The 23927-nt window shown below is 39.3% G+C and overlaps 2 protein-coding genes across 4 annotated transcripts; one reads left to right on the forward strand and one right to left on the reverse strand.

Moving 5' to 3' along the window:
• Positions 1–8543: 8543 nt before the first annotated feature.
• Positions 8544–12119, forward strand: gnpnat1 (glucosamine-phosphate N-acetyltransferase 1). 2 transcript variants are annotated; one of them, XM_035999343.1, is made up of 6 exons: positions 8544–8722; positions 9758–9924; positions 10178–10240; positions 10485–10612; positions 10885–10946; positions 11086–12119. In XM_035999343.1, the coding sequence occupies exons 2-6, from the start codon at positions 9771–9773 to the stop codon at positions 11231–11233; spliced, it is 555 nt and encodes a 184-aa protein (XP_035855236.1). In that variant the 5' UTR covers positions 8544–8722; positions 9758–9770; the 3' UTR covers positions 11234–12119. The 2 variants fall into 2 exon arrangements, with proteins under 2 accessions (XP_035855236.1, XP_031170159.1); XM_031314299.2 differs by having other exon boundaries at positions 8546–8722; positions 9761–9924.
• Positions 12120–12554: 435 nt separating this feature from the next.
• On the reverse strand, positions 12555–17757 carry styx (serine/threonine/tyrosine interacting protein). 2 transcript variants are annotated; one of them, XM_031314297.2, is made up of 11 exons: positions 17474–17757; positions 17035–17067; positions 16379–16432; positions 16162–16259; positions 15970–16030; positions 15830–15866; positions 15707–15746; positions 15448–15498; positions 14980–15052; positions 13731–13764; positions 12555–13115 (listed from the first exon to the last, which is right to left on the reverse strand). In XM_031314297.2, the coding sequence occupies exons 1-11, from the start codon at positions 17531–17533 to the stop codon at positions 13042–13044; spliced, it is 615 nt and encodes a 204-aa protein (XP_031170157.1). In that variant the 5' UTR covers positions 17534–17757; the 3' UTR covers positions 12555–13041. The 2 variants fall into 2 exon arrangements, with proteins under 2 accessions (XP_031170157.1, XP_031170156.1); XM_031314296.2 differs by having other exon boundaries at positions 13731–13821; positions 17474–17742.
• Positions 17758–23927: the final 6170 nt, after the last annotated feature.

Below are 23927 nucleotides of genomic sequence, written 5' to 3' on the forward strand. Positions count from 1 at the left end.
GTGTCTGAACACTCCGCTTCCAACATAGCCTGACAAGCCAGACCCACATCAAGATGTTGGGTCTGGGAAGACACCATTGACAGGGCTCAAGCCGAGGGGCGGGATAAACGGTTGTCTTTCAAATTCCCTCTGCACGCAATAGGATAGCGCTATGACCAACCAGAGCAACGAAGAAGGTAGCGGAGTTGATAGATTAAACTTTTGCTGTATCCGGTCGGCAAAACTCTGAACACATCTTCCTTTTTTAAGAATGACTTCAGTGCCGTTCTTTGTTCTTTACTCAAAGAAAAGCTTAATGCCGCGTTCTATTTACCTCGCAACTCGGTTTTTACGAGGTCAAAGACGTAAACACGCCCCCTGACCTCGTATTTATGAGCTCGGAACTCGTAAAAACCTCGCAGTAGCCCGAGTTCAAAATCCAACATGGCTGCCCCCTATATCAACAGTTGTGAAAGCTGCAGTAACAAAGTTATAAGCACTTAGGTCTTATTTGTGTCTCACTAAATCAGTCGTTCACACAGGCATGTTCAACCATGTTCTATCTGTGGACATGTTGTTACGCTGTTTGCATGCACAAAAAACGGCGTAATGCGTTATCAACTGGTATTGCTAACAATAGCTAACCGGGCTAGAGCTAATGAAAACAATGAAAATCCGACTTTAAAATAGAACGCATTCAACTCGGGTATGACGTCATTCCCAGTCGCGGCTTCCGAGTTCCGAGGTAAATAGAACGCGGCATAACTCCAAGTCTTCCAGAGTCGCAGCCAAAGCCGATTCGAAAGACCGCTGTTCGCCAGCAGCAGTAGCCATCTTCTTTGTACCGGAACCGTCGCAACTCTGCCGTCATTATGTTAAGCCCGCCCACCGACTCTATACACGATGTGATTGGCCTGACTAGAGTTTGGTTTTTCCAGCTCGCAAGCCAACGGATAGTTGCTAGACGACCCTGGCTGCAAATTACATTTGCTGCCACTAGGGTGCGTCTAGATTTCTAGGCTACTTCCAACAGCAAGTTATTGGTGATTTTTCACAGCAGAAAGTGCGTCCATACTCCTTCAAAGTCAGCCCCGCCTGTAACAGATGGTATAGAGGCAGTGACCCTGAAATGCTGACCAATCACAGCAGACTGGATTTTTTCGGGAGGGGGTCTTAAAGAGACAGGCGCTCCAACAGAGTGTCTCAGACAGAGGGGGAGTTCTAGTAGAAAAATACAAGTATGAACCTTAAAATGTGCATAACAGGTCTCCTTTGATATTTCTAGATATTGTATGACCTGAATGACTGATAATCTTGTTCTGTTTAGGGTGTTCTGTTTGTGCTGCATTTGTCTACTCGCATTGAGGAGTGCTATTTCAAAAATGATATTAGCGAGGAACATAATCATCCTCGATCTGTTCAAAATTTACAGTAATGTTCAACGTGGACTGGGCCCTTGAAACGTTTCAAAATCTGTAGCTGGCTGAGGCGTGTCAATGGACACAAAGATGGAGACTGTATTATAAGTGTTTCATTTCTTGTTATTACAGTGCAAGGGCAGTTTGGGGTAAGATTTGCATGAATCTAGACAAGTGCTTTTTGTTTCCTTCCACTTTATCCCAAAGAGCAGCCCGCAAACTTACACTAAAAGCTGAAGTGTTGTGATCTTTATTTTGTGTTTATTTTATTGTTCAAACTCTGTTTTCGGGGTGTTGTAAGAAGATATAATATAGGATTTAGATTTTAATTAGTCATAATGTAAAAAAAAAGAATTGGACAGTTTTGTTTTCATTTAGTTATTTAACAACTCTTAATATCCATGATATATTTTCCTATGCACGGGATTTCTTTCAAAACCATTGCTTATTTAATCAAAACTGAAACACTTTTTGGACTGAGCTTTCCTGTATTTTTGTGCCTAAATTAAGAATGGTTCAGTTATGGATAATTTCTGTAAATCTAGTTTTTGTAAAATATGTTAATACAAAAGACTCAATAAACAGAGCTGCACTAGAGTTATGCACTAGAGTTATAGCAGTGTGGTGAATATTTTCAGCTTCAGTACGTTTCCCTGCACAGACCCTGATGTTTATCTAAAGAAGGCTTGTTCTGAGACCTGAAATGAATGTCAAGTTTTTATACAGAGAAATGCCATTGTGTGTGTGTGTGTGTGTGTGTGTGTGTGTGTGTGTGTGTGTGTGTGTGTGTGTGTGTGTGTGTGTGTGTGTGTGTGTGTGTGTGTGTGTGTGTGTGTGTGTGTGTGTGTGTGTGTGTGTGTGTGTGTGTGTGTGTGTTTCCAGCTCTTGTTTGCGCTCATGGCTGGAGCAGGACACCTCGTGTCCAACATGTCGGACATCCCTGAACATTAATGGGGACGGGGGCCAGGCGAGAGGACAGCAGCAGGGCGGGGGCTTGGAAGACAACATCGGCCCAGTAGGAGCTGCTCCAGATGCTAGACCGCATATCAACCAACACAATCACTTCTTCCACTTTGATGGTAAGTCCGTCGGACACAAATCCATCAGATAGGCTGCGTGTTACAATGAATTATAAAATCCATACATTCTCTTACAGGATCTCGCATTGCCAGCTGGCTGCCCAGTTTCTCAGTGGAAGTAATGCACACCACCAATATCTTGGGCATTGCTCAGGCCAACAACTCCCAGCTCATGGCCATGGTGAGTTTATGTTTATAATCTGATGAAATTATTGTTGGTTATCTGATAGATGATACACAGATAGAAATTTAAGGCCAGGTATTGAATTTTTTTTTATACTTAATTTGCATAAAGCCAATTGTGCCATTCATTGGTCTCACTCTTCACTCCTTGCTGTTTACAAGCAGCCAGTTACCTGAGTTGTGTAATGTGGGCCAAATGCTCTAACATCGATACTTTGCTTACATGGTATTTGACTTCTTGGTAAGTCCGTGTTGACATAGTGATAACCACTTTATTTAACCAACAGATTAAACCGAAACTGTTGGTTACCAAAGATGCCAGGTATATTATATAGTATAACACAAAAGATTTAACGGTTTTATACTTTTAAAATCACCAATACTGTATGCTTAAAACCTGTTTGTGTTAACCTTAAAAAAAAATCTAGTTTTATGTTATGTTCTCCTCTTCATCTCCAACAATCTTTCTCTAAATTCTTTTTCTAATGTTCTCTTCTGTTCCCATGTACCTTGTGGTCGTCAGGCCCATCAGATCCAGGAGATGTTTCCTCAGGTGCCCTCCTATCTGGTGATGCAGGATCTGCAGTTGACTCGCTCTGTGGAGGTCACCACTGACAACATCCTGGAGGGACGCATCCAGGTGCCTTTCCCGACGCAGGTCAGTCCGCTAGGGATTAAATGTTAATAGCGGTGCCATTTTTTTCATTGATGCCTCTGAAAAATCTAACCTTGTTATGATTACACAATGCTCTCCTGATTTCTCCAACTATCAGTGCTTCCTGGCTCCCTGTTTCAGGTTGATCACATCCTATCCTATGGTTTACTCAAAAAGCCAGAATGCAACACTCTGTCTAAAGTTGTAACAATTCCAAATTTTGCTGCACAATTAATTGTCTCAGAAATAATTGCGATTAACAACATAATTTGTCTCTTTCAGTCAAATTTTCAAGTTTTGAATGAATTCCAGGATACATATTTTGCTATAGATCACTGTTATGTGACCCAGATAATGTAATAACACAAGCACACAGCCTATGACGGCTCTTTATTATCATAAAACATTTTTTCTAACTGTATCTCCCCCTTATCTTTTGTGTTGCTATGAACGTGTATAGGCTCAAGTGCCACAACTAACAATTGAAATAATAAAAATATATAGTCCAACCAATAATCACTTGTATAATTACAATTTGGCCTATCTAAACAAAGTCAACAATGACCAGTCATACGCCTTAAGACCTTACCTAATGTTAGCAATTAATTGCAGTTAAACAAAGAAACTGTGAGAATTAAAAAAAATTGACAATTAGACAATGATGCAATCATTTTTACAGGCCAAACGCTGTCACATATTTTGTCTGTGTTCCTTCGTCAGGCCATAGAGCATGCCCCGACACAGGTGAGCACTGGGCCAGATGAGCAAGAAGGGTCCAGTGGAGCAGCTGAACAGGGCCTCAGTGAGTCAGACAGCATGGAGATCAGAGGAGGTCGCTTCTCTAAGTCGGCTGAGGAGAGGCAGAAGATGTTAAAGCAGAGGAAAGAAGAGATTCTCCAGCAGGCACGCAGGTTGGTACACTACTCTGGCTGGTTTTCTACCTCATAGAAAGTGGTGCTACGCTATGTTTTATATTCAAAAGAAGTTCAATTTTGAAATAAAAAAAAAGAAATGTCCTTGTTTTTGAAAACATTTGTTGAGGTCAAGAGTGTGACCATGCTGGACTTTGTATCATAGCTGCGCTGTACAAATTGAATTTTGGGAAAAGAGACCCTTCCTTGTGAGACAAGTTTTTTCTCTGTCTGTGAACCATGGCCAGACAAATACAATGTCAAAGGCCTTCTTTACTTGCCTACATGAATAGCTGAAAGGCCCAGCTGCACAGAACTAATAAGTGGAACATTTGTTCACTAATGGTAGGTATTCCTGGTTGCCTTTTCCTCATTATCTTGCATTTTCTCATGCTCATATGTTGTTTATTACTTCCCTGTAGGAGATATCTGAACAAAAGTCCAGAGGACCAGGAGGATGAGGATTTGCCGGGACTGGAGGAGGACACTGTTCCAGAGTTGAACTTGACTGTGCTTAGACGTAGAACCATGGCGGCAGCTGCAGAGAGACGCATGCAAAATCAACAAGACCCTGCACCCTGATACACAGATTGGCTTCATCACATCATCATCCCAGGAGGCACAGACAAAGCTATTTAATCCCTCCCCATTTGGTGTACAGTCAGTGGTCATCACCTATCCAAAACAATAATTAAAAGAATTGCAAACATGGCCTTTGGACTGTTTTGGGCTGCCTAAAACGGTGGGACTATTGTGAATGGCCTCTGCATCACTGATTTCAGAGTATTTGGAGCATTATATAAATTAATGGGTGAAGGGTCATGAAATGCAAGGTTGCATTTCCCTCTATTTACGTGCCACACATTGCAGCCACCAGCTTCAGTAGCGAGTCAGTTTCTGCCATGATTGGGACTGGCTGTCAAAAATGAGCATGCTTTTCATTCAGACACGTATTGTATGAAAGGGGTTTGAAGGTGTCATTACTAGGTAAAAGCTATTTGGGTCTTTGTTTGTTTTCCTTTTATCAGACTTTATTTTCAAGTTTTGCTAATGGCAGAAAGCTACGTATTCTGAATGGAGAAACTCAACTGATGTATTTCTGTGTTATTTTAATGGTTTCAACTGTGAATTAAGTGTAGGCAAAATAACATGTTTTTATTTCTTACCTTGGAGTAAGAGAATGTCACTTTAGTATTGTTCAGCCTATCTGTCAAATATGAATGTTCGTATCAAAAATACTGCTGCAAACAAAGTGTTTTTGACCCACATGGGTTGTTATGTATTTAGTGTGTAATATCACCCATAGCAAACAGTTTTGTTATTTAACACGGGGGGGGCATGTAAATCTTAGTTTTTCTAATACTGTTCCCTTGAGATGCATTGGCAACAAAGGGGATGTATTACATTTTTTACAATGACAATGGGTGTCATCCTCTGTCTTTCTTAAATTACCCTCTAATAATAAGCAGTTGTCTCGCTGAATAAGAAAATCTTATTTTCTACTGAATATATCAATGGGGTCCTTGGAATCTATGCCCATCATTATGGCATTTTTAGGGTATGTAGAAATTGATAAGTCTGTTACAGCTGGACTTGCTGGACTGTCTTTTGAAGACATTTTGTCTCGCTTGCTCTCTCTTTCAAGAGGCATTTTCAAGACTTAACAAATCTAGTTGCCTTTGACTTAAAGTAGACCTGTTATGCTTTTTTTTATTTTCTGTCATATCTATAGTCACAATCTCAGCTGTCCATATTAAACATGGCCAAAGCTTCAAATAATGCTGAAAATGAATGTAAAAGTAATCCCTGTGAGCAAAAACCTCAGATTTCAGACGTGTCTGAACACTCCGCTTCCAACATAGCCTGACAAGCCAGACCCACATCAAGATGTTGGGTCTGGGAAGACACCATTGACAGGGCTCAAGCCGAGGGGCGGGATAAACGGTTGTCTTTCAAATTCCCTCTGCACGCAATAGGATAGCGCTATGACCAACCAGAGCAACGAAGAAGGTAGCGGAGTTGATAGATTAAACTTTTGCTGTATCCGGTCGGCAAAACTCTGAACACATCTTCCTTTTTTAAGAATGACTTCAGTGCCGTTCTTTGTTCTTTACTCAAAGAAAAGCTTAATGCCGCGTTCTATTTACCTCGCAACTCGGTTTTTACGAGGTCAAAGACGTAAACACGCCCCCTGACCTCGTATTTATGAGCTCGGAACTCGTAAAAACCTCGCAGTAGCCCGAGTTCAAAATCCAACATGGCTGCCCCCTATATCAACAGTTGTGAAAGCTGCAGTAACAAAGTTATAAGCACTTAGGTCTTATTTGTGTCTCACTAAATCAGTCGTTCACACAGGCATGTTCAACCATGTTCTATCTGTGGACATGTTGTTACGCTGTTTGCATGCACAAAAAACGGCGTAATGCGTTATCAACTGGTATTGCTAACAATAGCTAACCGGGCTAGAGCTAATGAAAACAATGAAAATCCGACTTTAAAATAGAACGCATTCAACTCGGGTATGACGTCATTCCCAGTCGCGGCTTCCGAGTTCCGAGGTAAATAGAACGCGGCATAACTCCAAGTCTTCCAGAGTCGCAGCCAAAGCCGATTCGAAAGACCGCTGTTCGCCAGCAGCAGTAGCCATCTTCTTTGTACCGGAACCGTCGCAACTCTGCCGTCATTATGTTAAGCCCGCCCACCGACTCTATACACGATGTGATTGGCCTGACTAGAGTTTGGTTTTTCCAGCTCGCAAGCCAACGGATAGTTGCTAGACGACCCTGGCTGCAAATTACATTTGCTGCCACTAGGGTGCGTCTAGATTTCTAGGCTACTTCCAACAGCAAGTTATTGGTGATTTTTCACAGCAGAAAGTGCGTCCATACTCCTTCAAAGTCAGCCCCGCCTGTAACAGATGGTATAGAGGCAGTGACCCTGAAATGCTGACCAATCACAGCAGACTGGATTTTTTCGGGAGGGGGTCTTAAAGAGACAGGCGCTCCAACAGAGTGTCTCAGACAGAGGGGGAGTTCTAGTAGAAAAATACAAGTATGAACCTTAAAATGTGCATAACAGGTCTCCTTTGATATTTCTAGATATTGTATGACCTGAATGACTGATAATCTTGTTCTGTTTAGGGTGTTCTGTTTGTGCTGCATTTGTCTACTCGCATTGAGGAGTGCTATTTCAAAAATGATATTAGCGAGGAACATAATCATCCTCGATCTGTTCAAAATTTACAGTAATGTTCAACGTGGACTGGGCCCTTGAAACGTTTCAAAATCTGTAGCTGGCTGAGGCGTGTCAATGGACACAAAGATGGAGACTGTATTATAAGTGTTTCATTTCTTGTTATTACAGTGCAAGGGCAGTTTGGGGTAAGATTTGCATGAATCTAGACAAGTGCTTTTTGTTTCCTTCCACTTTATCCCAAAGAGCAGCCCGCAAACTTACACTAAAAGCTGAAGTGTTGTGATCTTTATTTTGTGTTTATTTTATTGTTCAAACTCTGTTTTCGGGGTGTTGTAAGAAGATATAATATAGGATTTAGATTTTAATTAGTCATAATGTAAAAAAAAAGAATTGGACAGTTTTGTTTTCATTTAGTTATTTAACAACTCTTAATATCCATGATATATTTTCCTATGCACGGGATTTCTTTCAAAACCATTGCTTATTTAATCAAAACTGAAACACTTTTTGGACTGAGCTTTCCTGTATTTTTGTGCCTAAATTAAGAATGGTTCAGTTATGGATAATTTCTGTAAATCTAGTTTTTGTAAAATATGTTAATACAAAAGACTCAATAAACAGAGCTTCTACAGCTTTTTAACAAAGTATAGTATTTCAATCTTTCTTCTTGAGACAAACCCACTTGTGTTGCTGCTTTGTCTATGTAAACCGCTTTTGCCTCTATTTTCCAAACACAGACTACTGCAGACCCACTTATTTAAAGATTACATTGTTTAAAAGGAAATGATAGCAAAGCCTGCTTAATGTCTAGTGGCCAGTATCCAATACAATGGACCTTTGAGTTTATTAGTCCAATATCTCTCTGTGTGTGTGTGTGTGTGTGTGTTTATTAGTCCATTATATGTGTGTGTGTGTATTAGTCCATTATCTGTGTGTGTGTGTGTATGTGTGTGCGTGCTGACAGGTTAAACCCCACACTTCACTGTGAAAAACAGTGTGTCTAGATGAATGGAGTCATACATTACGCTCGATATAATATGAAATGGTTTCTGATAAAATCCTTTTGGGATGTGTACTTTTACTGATCCATTGACGTAATTGGGCTGCGCCCCTTACCTCTGCGCATCTCTGCCACGTCATACATGCCAGGCGGAAACAGCAGCCGAAAAAACACCCACGCTGTTCGGTTTAATGATGTAGCCCAACCTCCTACATAAGTAGTAAAACTGCCCGGTTGGCACTGTAATTACGTTACCTCAGTCTGGGAATTCAACTGGACCATCTCTTCCGGTGTTTTTACTGGTAAGTAGTTAAGCTACCTAGCTAGCTGCTTAGCATGACAGGCGATCCCAAAGAGGTAACGTTAACGCTAATGTTTAATGTGAAGTTACTGCTCTGACTCTCCCTAGCTAGCTAACTTAGCTGGGTTGGATAGTTTGCTTGAGTGAATGTAGCCTCATCTAACGTTAACTGTTTTGATAAAGTCTTTCTTTATGAGCTGTTTGGTAAAATGTAACGGGTTAAGTTACTGCAGGGAAACACTCTGCCTTTTTGGCAATAAACAAGCCCATTAACACAACTATATTCTTATTTGCGTGGCTTGGTGGTCATCAGGGAATAATGACACCACTAAAGAGTAGCTAATGATGTTTTGCTTCCATGGAAACGAGAATGATGACGCGGATAGCTCGGTATCTAGCTAGATTATTTTTTTGTATTGTCTTTTCTTTTGTTCCTGTTTTGTAATGTCTATTCTATGTATCTGTGTGTAGCTTTGTATATTAACTTTTGTACAATAAAGAATTGGAAAACAAAGGGAAAAAATGCTTAAAACTATCGCCGAAACAAGAATCAACCTCCAAGTGTTCAAGCTACCACCAACAGCACTAGCTAGCTAATAATGACACCGGTTGTTGACCTCGCTATGTGAATAGGCATTTGTAGGATGGGCCTTCTCATATTACATATCCTGGAGCAGATCCTGGAAAGAAATTCATGAATGAATGCTTAAGAATGTTATCACCTCACAGTGTATTGTTAGATTATGTGCATTATATTTCATATATTGGTGTGCCCATTAATATGCCAACTTGCTTATCAACCACTGAAGCATGGCAGTAAAGTAATGACAACCAAGTGAAACTGTATTTGTCAGGTCAAAGTTCTGTGTGAACAAACATATTTTCAATCCTGGCTGACAGTATGACTATTTTAACTCATTGTGCTGATGCAGTATCTTAGATTGATTAGAAAAAGCCTTTCAATGCAGTGTGCCATACACACATTAATGTGTGTGTGTGTGTGTGTGTGTGTGTGTGTGTGTGTGTGTTTTCTGAGCAGATACAGTGGAATGCTGCTGGACGAGACTCCACTTTTTGAGCCCTCTCTGCTGCAGGAGCTAGACTGGAGTAGCAACACTGTCTCCTTCTCTCCCCCCATTTCCCCATCCAGCCCAGGGGAAGGGCTGGTGCTCAGGCCGCTCTGTACGGCAGACTTCAACAGGGGTGAGTCAGAGACTGGATGGACAACATATTCCAGACCAGTACTTGTATTCTGAAGAGATTATGAAGATAAGAACATGATAAATGATGTGGAAAGCATGTTTTCTGTTCCTTGACATCGGATAAGGAAGATCTTGGCAATATAATAAAAATATAAAACATAACAGCAACATAAATGAGGAATTCACAAAAGATGGAGTGTACTATCCCCCTGTCATTTTCACCAACTGTTTTTTTTTTTTTTTTCATGTTCCAGGATTCTTTAAGGTTTTATCTCAACTCACTCAGACAGGCGATGTCACACCAGAGCAGTTTACGAGTGAGTCATGCTTAGCACAATGCTACATTTATCATTAACAGTTTTATTTTAAATCCTAAAATTGTACCAAGTTTTTAAACCTGGATTTTGTGCCAAAACAGGTGTCTTTACATAGATCAGATCAAACATTTGAGAAGAGGAAAACCCCTCATTCTAGAAAACAAACTTTTAATAAAAACCTATGTAATAAAATATCAATGAAGATAAAAAAAAGAAAAATGCATATGTTCTTTATGGCTTCCAGAAAAGTTTGAGCATATGAAGAAGACAGGAGACTACTACGTTGTTGTGGTGGAGGACACACATCTGGGACAGATTGTTGCCACGGCCACATTGATTACAGAACACAAATTCATCCACTCCTGTGCTAAGGTAAATTACATCCCGGCAAGCTATTGGCTTATATTTAACAATGGATACAACTGTAATTTCTTTTCTACAGTTTTCCTAGAGACCAATCCCTAAATAATTTACCTATTAATGTAGTCAATTTAAATGAATGTAGTTCACCACCATAAACCAAATATTTACACATGAATAAACATTTGTATTTCCTTAAAACTATGCAAATCCAATTTGCATAGTAAACAAACATCTAGAAAATGACTGAAATGAAGACCCTCTCTATTCTGTTTTGTTTGTAGAGGGGCCGGGTGGAGGAGGTAGTAGTCAGTGACGTGTGCAGAGGGAAGCAGCTGGGCAAACTGTGAGTAGACCTGTGTGAGCTTGACACATACATTTTGTTTTGGCCTGTTATTAATATTTAAGACCTTTTTTGTAGGAAATATCTTGTGTTTCGTGCTGATTTATTTTCCTTTTCCTCCGTCCCTTGTTTGTCCCTGTAGGTTAGTTTCAGCTCTTACTCTTCTCAGCAAAAAACTGAATTGCTATAAAATCACACTGGAATGTGCACCCAACAATGTGGCTTTTTACCAAAAGTTTGGATATACCGCCTCACACGAGACTTACATGCAGTGCCGATTTTCCAACTGAGGACAACAGCAGCTTTAAACATGGACCACACCTTTATACATGTATGTTGAAGAAATCCCCCCCACCCCCCCTCTTTGGTAACCATGGCTACCTCACCATCATCATCTTCCCCCACGATCCGAAGAAAGGATTGTCAATTACTGCAAATGTAATGTCTTACTGTGTTACATTAACAAGTAATGTGCTGTGTACTAACAGAGACAATTTGAATTATATCTGACTACCATGCAACTGTCAGTAAATATAATTGCTTGGGAAAAAAAGATGGTACCAAATTAAGTTATATTTCCTAAGCAACTAAAGAATCATTACAATGTTTACTACAGTTCACTACAAAACCAAGTATACTGGAAGGAATTACTTTAGATCATTATTCAAACTTAGTCTCACATATTTGTTTCATTAATCACCAAGGCAAATCACCAAAGAAAAGCGGTTTTGTTTCTTTTAATGTGAATAGTTATTAATACTTTGGGTTTTACTGGGGCTTTTTTTTTTTTTTTAATTTTTCTGACATGTTCCCTTTGGTACAAAGTGCTCTTTATCTCGGCAGGCTTTTTTCTTTGACAGTAATTTTGCTGGATAACTATAATGAAGGTGTGAATACTGCAAGACATGACCATTAATATCAAGTCAAGGCTGTTATAATGTATTTCTAGTCAACAAAAAGGTTTATATTTCGTGAGGCAGTGGTGAGTGATTAACTAAGGTTCTATAAGTTTTGTATTTGGTCGATATTTGATCACAGCTGTAGGATTGAAACAACTTATAATGGGAAATGGATAAAAAAAAAAGATTTTTGTAAAAAGTCTTATTTAAGTTATGGGAACATATTTAATGTAATTTATTTCCAAATATGTAATAATCACATAAAATATTCTATGATGTACCATGTTTCTTTGGTTATATTTCTAGTTGTAAAACAAATCAGTGACATTTGTATTACAATGCTAATTTGTGTTTTAACTACAAAAATCTTTTTATTACAGATGGGGAAACTATGGAATGGGCATGTCTACTAATCATAGTTGTGGCAAAACATTTTAAATCGATTTTTGGGTAAGATGCATTGTGCCCTCAGAGCTCAAACAATTTGTAGGACAGTGAACTCATAAAAGTGCATGTCAGTGACTGCTTTTTACTGTTAGTTACTGAAATACACAGGAAGGTCTCCAGAAAGTTAAAATAGTAAAAAGTATAACTTCTGTGACTGTAAATTGTCTTTAAATAACATTCAATAATATTTAACAAAATACTGTCAAGAATGTTATGTTGTTAAGCACAGCATTACGCTATGCTATAAAAACACAGCGAACAGGACTCAGTCAGACTCGTTTTTATTAAGCAGTGTGTTATTTTTCCATTCCTTACTATCCCACAGTAAGCCTGATATTAGTCCATAATCCTATTACTCCCAAAATAAAGGCATTAGCTATTCCTCTTCTCATGACCTCCACTGGGCGACGTCCTGGCTACTTTCCCTTTTGCTGACTGCACCATTCTGGTCATCTACACAAATTCAAGTATCGAAAGTGCATTATTGCAATACTGTCCCGCTGCAAATGCAAAATGCTTTAAATACTATAAAACTGCAAAAAATCTCCCATCAGTGCATACAGCTCGAAAAAAAAAGTTATCAAATTGGCCCGATCCCCCTCCGTACTCCATGTCTCAGACATGAGTGGCTGCCCTCCCACCCCTGTCCCTTCCCCTTTAGAAAAAGTTCAAATATTTACATTTTTAATCCCATTAAAAATGTGGGAAAAAAATTGAGTGCACTGCGCTACACGGCTATATATCAGCAAAGCTCATCCGTTCTGTGCTGCTGTGACCTGCATTGCTCCAAAGTCCTCATCTTCCTCCAGGCTGCGTTTACGGCTTCCTGTATGAAATGTGGAGACAAAAAAAATAAAAATAACTAAACATAATGCATACATCAACACACCCAGTTTGATAACTGTAAACCCTCCTGAATTAAAGAACTTCTCAATCCCTGAACACTTCGTAGTCTGTGCCAGGTGAAGTCCCCGCCATTCAGGGAGAACAAAAGAAGCTTAAAAAGGTAAATGATGAGCCAGTTCTCGAGGGCTCCAAGTGTTCGAATGTAAGCGTCTGTTCATGTCTTAAAAAATGAAAAATTCATGACATTGAGAAAAGATGAATACAGTAAGAAATCACCCAGTGGACCTGGCTCTCGCTCATATTTGCCGATAAGATCCAGCTCCATTGTGGATTCAAAGAAAAAACTATCACCATTAAAAGCTGTTGTACAAATGTGCATCCCAGCTCTAGAACATCACTGCACACTGGTGATAGATTATGTTAGCCTCAAGACTCCGACTCGACAATATGCCAAACAAACAACTAATGCTACGCACCATTCCTAAATAACATGCCAGTCAAGCCTGTTTTGAATTTGTTTCTGGAACAAGTCTGTCTGAGAAACAAAAAGAAATTGAGGTGACAGTGGTAGCTTAGCAGTACATTATGTACAAACCTGGCATCCCAGCTTGTAAGAAGGACCTGCCCAACTGCATAGGTGACATCATTTTAATGGTTAATTTGGCTAGGTAGATCGCTTCATATTCCTAGGAAACAAACACATTATTACAACAATAAGAGTTCAGTAATTTATCAGTATGAGTAATGAGTACAGTCAAAAAACGGTATGTTTTGGTACGATGTCTTCATCACTGAACATGCTTCAAAAAGCTGACATCTGATCTTTTGCCTCATTAATTATCAATACTGAAAGAAGAACCTCTGGTATTGTAAACAAGTCACAGCATTTACGCTTTAAAACTAAATAAGTATACATCCAACTAGGGGTGACCCCGAATAGTTGAATATTTAACGCTTCGATCAACGGACCCCACAGAGGCGTAAAGCCCAGTTCAGACCAAAGATTCGCGACAAGACTAGTTGAAACTTGCAACTACTTGCAACGCGCCGGTCTGCAACGTTCTGAAAGCTGCCAGTTTACACCAATGCGACGAGGTGAGACCGTGTATCATCTTAATAGGAACGCCTTTTTGTACTTCCGGTCTAACTTCCTACTTTCAGGCTTTTTTGTAGCTGGATATATCATTTGCGATACTGTGAATATAAACGTGGTTAACCTTAGTGATAGTGGATCATTTTATTTCTATAGTTATGAAACGAAAATAAGTTAATACACACCCTATTATTATGAATATCAACATATAATGCTGTAAATAAAAATCTGAAAAGAAAGAAGCTTTTAACATATTTTTAAAGTGCGTGAATGAATCCATACGCCCAATGACAAATTCAATACACACACGCACAATATAAACAATGTGCCTTCAAATATGCACAAGCTTGTCATGATTTACACAACTCAAAAAGAGACGACTCATCCTAATGTTGCTTGTGAGCCAGATGTCCAAATCATAAGTGGATTGCTAAATGTGACCAATAAAGGTTGACTATTGGAAGACAGCAGATATGGTACATGCATTCGGAGAGATAGAAATACAATTTCTGCAGTGCCACACCAGAAGCGGGTGACTCAGAAACAAATCTTATAATGAAAGATAACAGTCTAACATATTGTATTCTAGCCTTTTAAAGTCAAGGAGCTTGAGACAGTATATTTTGTTGACAACAACAAACAAAAGTAGTACAGTTATTTAATAAGGGAATGGGTTGAACATGCGTACTTATGGATTGGACTGTCATGTTGATTAATCAAAATGTGAAGCCCTTAACAAGTAAAGGCTTACCTGTAGCTGATGCACAAAGCCCACATTGGGGTTGATGCAAAACCTCCTCTCCTGGACGTGGCTGAATGCATCCCTATAAAGTGAATAAAGCAAAAGGTTACAACCACAGCCGCTGAAATACTGAGATATACCCCTGCAAACAGTAACTACAGGAAAACATATTGACAACATCAAGTTGTATGTTTTATATTCAAACAATTATGCTGCAGTATATTTCTTTATTATACTTGCACACTATCACAGTTTATTTTATGTAGTTTTCTATATTTATGCTTAAAGTAGACGCACCTCTAGATGTATGCGAGGCATGCCGTACGTGATTGTAACATACAGATACAAAATAAGAATGGAATGTGCATCTAAATCCTTTTAAAAAAATCATACATTTATGAAAAAAGTTAGACTTTAGACAGAAATACATAATTTGATGTAAAAAAAATAGACAAAAAAAGCAACCAAAACACCCACCTGTATTTCATCCCAAATGTTTCCATAAGGTATGCAATTACTAAGGCAGCACTGAAACAATAAATAAAAGTAGACCGTATTATATTCCCAGTTGTAATTTCGGTTCTGCTGCTCAACCTTTATTCAAGGCAATTATAAATACAACATTCAAGGATATTTAAAAAAACTTTAGCAATTACATGTAATGGAAATTCAGTGTATGACATGTAATGCATGTGAAATTATATAATGAAATTGAACATTGAAAAACAAACCTCACCTTCTTGATATCCCTGCATTACCATGAACCAGTACCTTTCCTAAAAGAACAGGACAAAAGATTGTTGATAAAAAGACTTTTGTCTACTTAACACATGAAAATGGAAATGGCATGCATCCTTACCTCCTGTTGCTAAGCAGCCATCAATAAACTCTTTAGTCTGTTAGGAGGAAAATGAATGATAGTATATCAGCCATAGTGTAAATGTCATACATTTCACTGCAATGAAACACAGGAAGTAAAAAGCCCACTTTGTAACTCACTGAAGGGAAAAATCGTATTATATTTTCCACTGGATTGTCAGCAATATCTAACACAAGGTATCTGCAAAGACACAACAACATTTAGTTAACGGGTTAGCAAGAAAACACTTGATCAAATAACACTTAATTTTTTTCAACATTTCAAACAAAAAGGCAGTTCACATCAATGTACAGCGTACAATGAGTTCTTACCTAAATGTATGAGGAAAATTAGGTTTGATAAAATTGGCTTCAATGTCTTGGCGGACACACACAACATGTGTTATGCCCTGTCTCTCAAGGCTTGGCAGCTAGACAATGAGAAAGAAGAGAACAATATGAGCTATACAAATGTGATCAAATCATGTATTAGTTTCTTTGTGTCACTGTCTCCAAGTACCTGTGGTTAAATTTTGTAAAACAACATTACCTTGCTTTTCATTGCAGCAGAGTAGGGACCTAAAAACAGTCCCGGTAATATCTCCTGAAAATAAAGACAACAATGCAAAACATCACTAACAGCACAGGCAGTAAGAATGGCCCAAAGCTCTGGTACGTTTATTCACGCAAGATAAAACATTAAGCCTCTTTACGAACATGCCTTTACTAGTATATGTGCATGCATTATAACATTGCATTCAGCAGCCAACGCCCACAACCAAGAGGGACCGTGACCTACGATCTCACAGCCAGTATATATATTACAACAATTCATATTGACATTCAGTATGTGTAAATGGAGTCTTACTCTCAGAATTAACGCTGGGCGATTTAAAATTACTTAAACCATATTTAATGTTAGTAGGAATATTTTTAAGATGTATATCGAAATATAGTGCACGTGTCAAATAATCACATTGGTGTTCAATGTAATCAAATGTGCTCCACTTATGCTTTATATGAAACAAAACTCCTCATTATGTCACCTTCAGTAACTCATTTTGTCAATCATTACTTTGGACAGCAAAAAAACATTATATGATCACATCATCACCATAGGTTACTACTAGAAGCAGATTTGGTGCATAGTGAACCACTGCCAAGCATTATTCTTCCCTATACAGACTACAGACTCATTTTACATACCTGCATTTCTCGTCTCATTGGATAAGCCCAGTCCTGTAAAAATGGAATTTAAAGCGTGGTTAGAAACTGAGGAAAGTTGCTTTGATGATGTTACAGTTGCTGGAGGTACTTCAGCCACCAGATCTGGTGAGAAATGAGTAACGGTACCGGTTTACTTTGAGGACATACGTGGCTAATGTTTGATGACTATGCTACTCAGTGTTGGCACAGTGAACAGTACCTTAACGTTAGTTAGCCTAGAAGAGATACTGACACAGACGTATTCAAAGAAACACACGAACATGTTTAACAGATCCACATAAATGCGTTATGCTTCTGCCCTAAAACACGAATCATATATGCTGCTATATTTTAGCTGCTCAACTGCTGGAGTGGAGGCTAGCTCATATTAGCCAGACAGACATTGCAAATCGGCTAACGCAGGCTGTTGTGCACTCACCAGAAGGTCCTCCTTGGACGCAGGCAGAGACGGGAACTGAAGTTTGTTATCCTCGTCCATTCTGCTGTCTTTTCGGGCACCGCCGGCCCGGCTTCACGCGCGGTATCGATGTTTCTCGCGGCGGGGTTAGCTGGACAATCGGTGAAATTTGTTTTGAGGCTCCACATGCATGTCCGCCATGCTGTCCCCTGACAGATGTGTCACATGACCGCTCGGCAGATGGTAAACTGACTCGTGGAAAGAAGGAGAGGAGAGCAATGGCGACGTCTCGTGGTCGATATATCTATGGTCGATATAAGGGCACAGCACCCATACAGTACAGGATATGAGAAAATATTAATGAGGGGCCCGTCGCTGTTTTTGGGCATACTTGTGAATTTCTTCAAGATCTTCATCAAACCTGCATGAATGATTAATTATTGTGCCAGAGCTTGCTCAAAAATAACAGCATATACATTATTCTAATTATAATAACTAATTTGTAATTATAATGATACAGTCAGTAGCCTAATTTAGGAGGAAGACAGTCGGCCATCAAATTTGGCCATAGACTGTATCCATGAATCTGGCACATTGCAAACTGCGCAACTGGTTTCACACCCCCCGCGAACCAACCTCCTTTCAGCGTCCAAATTACTCCACCTCCAACCTGAAGAAGCATCTTAAAGTAAGTTATTTTTTAATTAGCCAGGGGTAGTCGTCTGCTGTAGTTTTACTGGTCACCTTTATAGTTGGCGTGCGACTTTACATTCTCCTACGTGCTGTTACTATCCCCAGAGCCGTTGAAAGACTGACTAGCCCCGTTTGACATGTTAGCTAACGTTAGCTAAAATTAGCTCGTGGTAGCTTAGACTGCGGTTAGATTTTTGTAGTATGCAGTTCGGGACTACAAATAAAAAAATCTATCTGCTTGTTTAGGTACACATTTTCAGCCAGTTGGAACAGAAGAACACACCAGAATAGGCCTGTTTAGTAAGCTGCATGTGGTGGCATTCCTACACATATACAATGCAATTCAATGTGGAAGTAATCCAATTATTCAGAATACGTTACTCAATCTGAGTAACGTATTCTGAATACGTTACAAATTACATTTTTGGGCACATTTTGAAAGTATCCTTCCCAACACTGCCTACCGCTGTGATGAAAACCGCGCTGCGGTGTGAAAGCCCCTGAAGTGACCCTTGAGGTCAAGGGTTAAAGGCACCGCACAAATAATTTTGGAAGCTATCGTTAGCAAATAGTAATGGTTGGTGATAATCATGGACATAAGAAAGTGGCTTAATGTAAAAGGAAATTCAACCGATAAAATAGATAGTTCAGCTTGTGTTTGGTCGAAAAGATGTGGTAGGAAGAGAAGGAGGCGACGAAATTACGATGGAAGGCCAAGCTAACATTAGACCCGCGGCTGGAGCCCTGCCGCTGTCATCGGTTTGCGGGGGATCGGGTGTGACTGTCAACCACAACTTCAGTCTCCAGTCCAGATGATCTTGGAAGTGAGAAATTCTCTGGTGCAGCTGGCCTTCGAGAGAGACCTCACACGCAAATGCCTGGCTGAATGGAAGGACAAGGCCCTCGATCGGGAGACTCCGCACCAAGATGCGTCGCCTGCAGCTCATGGTGAGTCCAGTGTTGTAGATGGGTTGTAGATGGGTCAGTGTATCTTTAACGGCAGTATACATGTCTGTTGTGCAAAACTATTATAATTAGAGCTGTAGCCCCAATGAAGTCATGAATAAATATAGGAATAATTGATCGGACGACTTAATTAACTAGCCTAATTGTAGTAAGTAATAATAAGGTGTTTCTTGGTGGACAAAATAACAGGAACACCTGAAATTAAAATGAAATCCAAAGGAAGACCACCAATGTTACAGAAGTAACCATAGAGATACACCCCCATCTCTCTCCCCATTTACAGATGTTTATGTTATTGTGTCCACTGACTCCACTCTTAATTATTTCCTGTATAAATAGACATGCTTTAATTTTAAGGGGACTATTTGTTATGTTGGAAGTTTGGAAAATTGTATTTCGACTTTATCTCTTCTTGATGTGATATCATTTTGTCAATTCACTATCATTAAGTGCACAATTACGGTGGCCGACAGGGGCAAACGCCCTGCAACTTAAGAAAACACACGCAAATAGACAAAACACAAGCAAATTAAGAAAACAACTTCATTAATTTGACAACACATGTGCAGCATTCAGCAAACGCGCTGCAAATACCACAACACAACCAAATACATAAACACTCTGCAAATAAAAAACGATGCAAAAAGAAAAGCACGCAAACCCCGAAAAAAGAAGCGATGCAAAAAGAAAAACAACTTCATTAATTTGACAACACATGCGCAGCATTCAGCAAACACGCTGCAAATATCACAACACAACCAAATACATAAACGCGCTGCAAATACACACAACACAACCAAATAGATAAACGCGCTGCAAATATGAAACGATGCAAAAAGAAAAGCACACAAACCCAGAAAACAAATGCAACAAAAAAAAACGCTGCATCCAGATTACACAACGGAAGTTCTCCAGGCCTCTAGAGGGAGCAGCTAAGTGGAACAGCTGGATTTTCGACCGTTATTAACCGATATTAAATTCATATTATTATTATTATTATTATTATTATTAATAACATAATATATTATTAATATACAGTCTATGCTCCCGTCTCATGCCCTCCCGGCTGGTGCTGTCCCCGAGCTTCGGCTTTTCAAAATAAAAGCTCGCGTCTGGTCCGCTATGTGTTTGTACTTTGGTGTATTGGATGTTTGTGAACTAAACAGTACGGCAATCATGCTGATGAATACAATAACTTTTTCAGCAGATGTCTTACTTACAACACGTTGGAGTTAGCAAAGCAGTTTGGTGTTTATATGTGCGGGCGGGATTTATTCAGTTTGATAAATCCCACGGTAAATTGTCTGGTTTACTAACAGGGAGGGACTAGAAATCCTGTCTGGTTTTTGTATTTCAAGAGCGAATTGCTCCACAATATGAGTACAGATTGATCACTTATTTTGTTGGTAACCGTTGTTGTATAATCACAATATTACACTTGAGGAGGCCTACACTTCAGTAATTTCGGACCTCGAAATTAAACCCTCTCATGTAATATGGCTTAAACAAACGTCAACGTTAAACGCTGATGCAGTTTTAAATGTTTTATCACCACGAGTTTACAGACGTCTCTGCTGATTGAGTATCAGCTGGGACCTGAGCCGAGACACACCCACCAAACGAGAGAAAACAGATCTCAAACATAGATTTCATATTTACAGTCTATGCAGTCTATGCAGTTTCTCTCTCTCTCTCTCTCTCTCTCTCTCTCTCTCTCTCTCTCTCTCTCTCCCTCTCCCTCTCTCCCCGTGAGGTCGAAAATCCAGCTGTTCCACTAGCTGCTCCCTCTAGAGGCCTGGAGAACTTCCGTTGTGTAATCTGGATACAGCGTTTTTTTGTTGCATTTGTTTTCTGGGTTGATGTGCTTTTCTTTTTGCATCGTTTCATATTTGCAGTGCGTTTATCTATTTGGTTGTGTTGTGTGTATTTGCAGTGCGTTTATGTATTTGGTTGTGTTGTGATATTGGCAGCGCGTTTGCTGAATGCTGCGCATGTGTTGTCAAATTAATGAAGTTGTTTTCTTAATTTGCTTGTGTTTTGTCTATTTGCGTGTGTTTTCTTAAGTTGCAGGGCGTTTGCCCCTGTCGGCCACCGTACACAATGCATGCAATATTTTAAGACAATGCCATGGCTCAGTGTGTGTAGTCCTGATGTGCAGCTGTGTTCATCCAAGAATCACTTTCAAGCATCTCTCCAAATAACACTATTGTCAGAGCTAGTAAATTCACATTAGCGATGACCACATAGCCTGATATCATCTAAATGCAGATTACGTTCATTATCAGCCTACACACTCAAGTGTCTTTTTTTTTCTTTCTCTTATCATCTCTCTCTCCTTCCACAAATCTCTGTCCAGTCTTCGAGTCTTTTATTTTTTTCTGCCTAACCTCTCTCTAGCATTCATCCTTGCTTAATAATCACTTCAACAATGGCTGATTACAAGAGAAAATAAACATCCCTGATCTAAAACAGAGCACATGAATAATTTCTAGATGTTTGTTTGGTCTCTGAGACATGTCATCTGTTTGATGTTGTGTGACAGTGTAGCATTTTGTGACTTTTGTTTACCGTCTGGCCCGTGGGAGGGGATGGCACTTTCTTTTCACAGATCAGAGGGAGATAATAATCTCACAGCAGAACTGCTCCAGTCGGCAAAGGCTTGCATGCATGTTTTTCTATGAATGCATATGTTTGTGTGTCTGAGTAACATCTTATAGCTTTGCAGCACTACTGGTCAGCATGCAAGCTGTCACTAAAAGTAATTTCTTATCAGTCATAGCGCCAGATACATCCCCTGCTGCTGCTTCCACAATCTCACACACCTTGAAAATTAAGGTTTGAAGATGTCAATTACATGCACCTGTATTTGAAATGCTTTTATTAGCACTCACATCTATTTTCTCTCAACTTTCTTTATTTTGCTGCTTAAAAAAATATCCCAAAATTGTTTTCTCCCTGTGAGATGGTTTTCCTGCAGTGCCCACATCCTGGTGACAACGCCTCTTTGATATTCTGTTGTTCCAGGCCGAATCAGAAATTAGCAGCCATGCCAGATTCCTTTGGCAGAAATGTTGTGGCAAGAGTAATAAACATAAACGATGGAGGAATAGAGTGGGCTACGATAGAAAAGGCTATTGCTACCCCATTTCAGCCTATAAATGTGATATCCCAGCATTGAATGACAAAGGGAAGGAGGTCAATCCTATTGTTCAGTATTCGTGTGAGGTCTGGGCAAAGGTTCATAACATGCACAAACTCTCATGTTACAAACAGCCGTATGCCTTGCTTTGGCTCAATCCAGAAGTACAAATAGGGAAGGAGAGAGTGTTTTGGAAACGATGGCTAGACAATGGAATAAATACAATCATTGACCTTTATAAAGATGGTATATTTATGTCATTCAATGACTTAGTCCAGAAGTACAAGTTGGAAGAGAAAGGAGACTTTTGGAAATACTTGCAAATCAGACACTGTCTGATGAAAAAGTTTCAGCCAGGTGAAGTGAGTAACCCAATTATTGACTATCTTGACAACCCTTTTAATCATCGTCAACAGGCGTCAACATTTTACAAAAGCTCAATTTATTTAACTAGTAGCATAAATGACAATTTGAGATTAATTTGGCAGAGAGACCTTGATTGTACAATTGACATGGATACATGGAAACAGATTATGGCTAATAATGGTAAATATATCAAGGAAGCTAGGGGGAAATTTATTCAGTATAAAATATTGCGCCGGTACTACTGGACGCCAAATAGGCTTTTCAAAATAGGTCTAATAAGTACCAACACATGTTGGAAATGTAAAACAGAGATGGGCACCTTTTTGCATCTCATTTGGGAATGCTCCATGGTCAAACCATTTTGGCATAACATTTTGGAGTTCTTGGGGACATGGGCAGGAGTAACCATGCCAATATCTCCAAGACTATGCCTTCTGGGAGATAAAACAGAAACACCAACCCTGACAAAAAACATATATTCAGTTCTGATGGTTGGGATAGCCTCTGCTGCCAGAATTATATTGAGATACTGGAAATCACCCATAAACCCAACAATGCAGGAGTGCAAACTCCTCATGGGTGAGACAGCATCATATGAGGTTATGCTGGCTAGGATAAGGGGCAAAGAGCCTGAGACTCTAGGGATTTGGGATTACTTTATGGTCCACCTGACCTGTAACTAGTATCCTGATTATGGGACTGTAACCGGATCTTTATGCCATCTCTATTTAACTTACTGATATTTTGTTTGATTGTTTTATTTAACTAATACTATTGTACTTTATGTATGCTCAGCTTGTACATTTTTCATTTTTTACACTCCTTGTGACCAGGATATCTTATGCTTTGGCTGAAATGTTATTTCACTATCTGACCTTTACGTCTTATTTGTCTTCTGTAAACCGTACCACGTGAGCTGTTATTTGTCATATTTGCAAATAAAAATTTAAATTACAAAAACAAAATGATGGAGGAAGAAGCTAAGCAAAGAAATGGACAATCATGACTGTGTTGTGTGTGTCTACTGTACTAAACTATACTATTGATTATTATTATAGTAGCAGCAAGTGTGTCATAATATTCTGCATTCACACAACACATTCTTTATAACATATTTTTTTATTGAAATTTTCTTTTTTTAGTATAATATACAGGCAAATATTTTGTTGAATTTATTATAGTGGGAAGGCACAAAATGGAGCGAAACAGATTTCTTAACTATGGCTCTAATCTATGCTGTAAATTTAGGAGGTACGGAGAAATTTAGTATACTGACGTTAGACTCCTTATCCCTGACTGAGGGCCCTATCT

This window comes from Sander lucioperca, chromosome 3, assembly GCF_008315115.2.
Source record: "Sander lucioperca isolate FBNREF2018 chromosome 3, SLUC_FBN_1.2, whole genome shotgun sequence".
NCBI classification, from domain to species: domain Eukaryota; kingdom Metazoa; phylum Chordata; class Actinopteri; order Perciformes; family Percidae; genus Sander; species Sander lucioperca.

Coding starts and splice junctions, on each gene's coding strand:
- gnpnat1 (XM_035999343.1), top strand. CDS start 9,771: ATGCTGCTGGACGAGACTCCACTTTTTGAGCCCTCTCTGCTGCAGGAG. Junction 10,613..10,884: donor TCATCCACTCCTGTGCTAAG/GTAAATTACATC, acceptor TTTTGTTTGTAG/AGGGGCCGGGTGGAGGAGGT. Junction 10,947..11,085: donor GGGAAGCAGCTGGGCAAACT/GTGAGTAGACCT, acceptor TTGTCCCTGTAG/GTTAGTTTCAGCTCTTACTC.
- styx (XM_031314296.2), bottom strand. CDS start 17,533: ATGGACGAGGATAACAAACTTCAGTTCCCGTCTCTGCCTGCGTCCAAG. Junction 15,867..15,969: donor TAATACGATTTTTCCCTTCA/GTGAGTTACAAA, acceptor TCCTCCTAACAG/ACTAAAGAGTTTATTGATGG. Junction 15,747..15,829: donor TGGCTGCTTAGCAACAGGAG/GTAAGGATGCAT, acceptor CTGTTCTTTTAG/GAAAGGTACTGGTTCATGGT.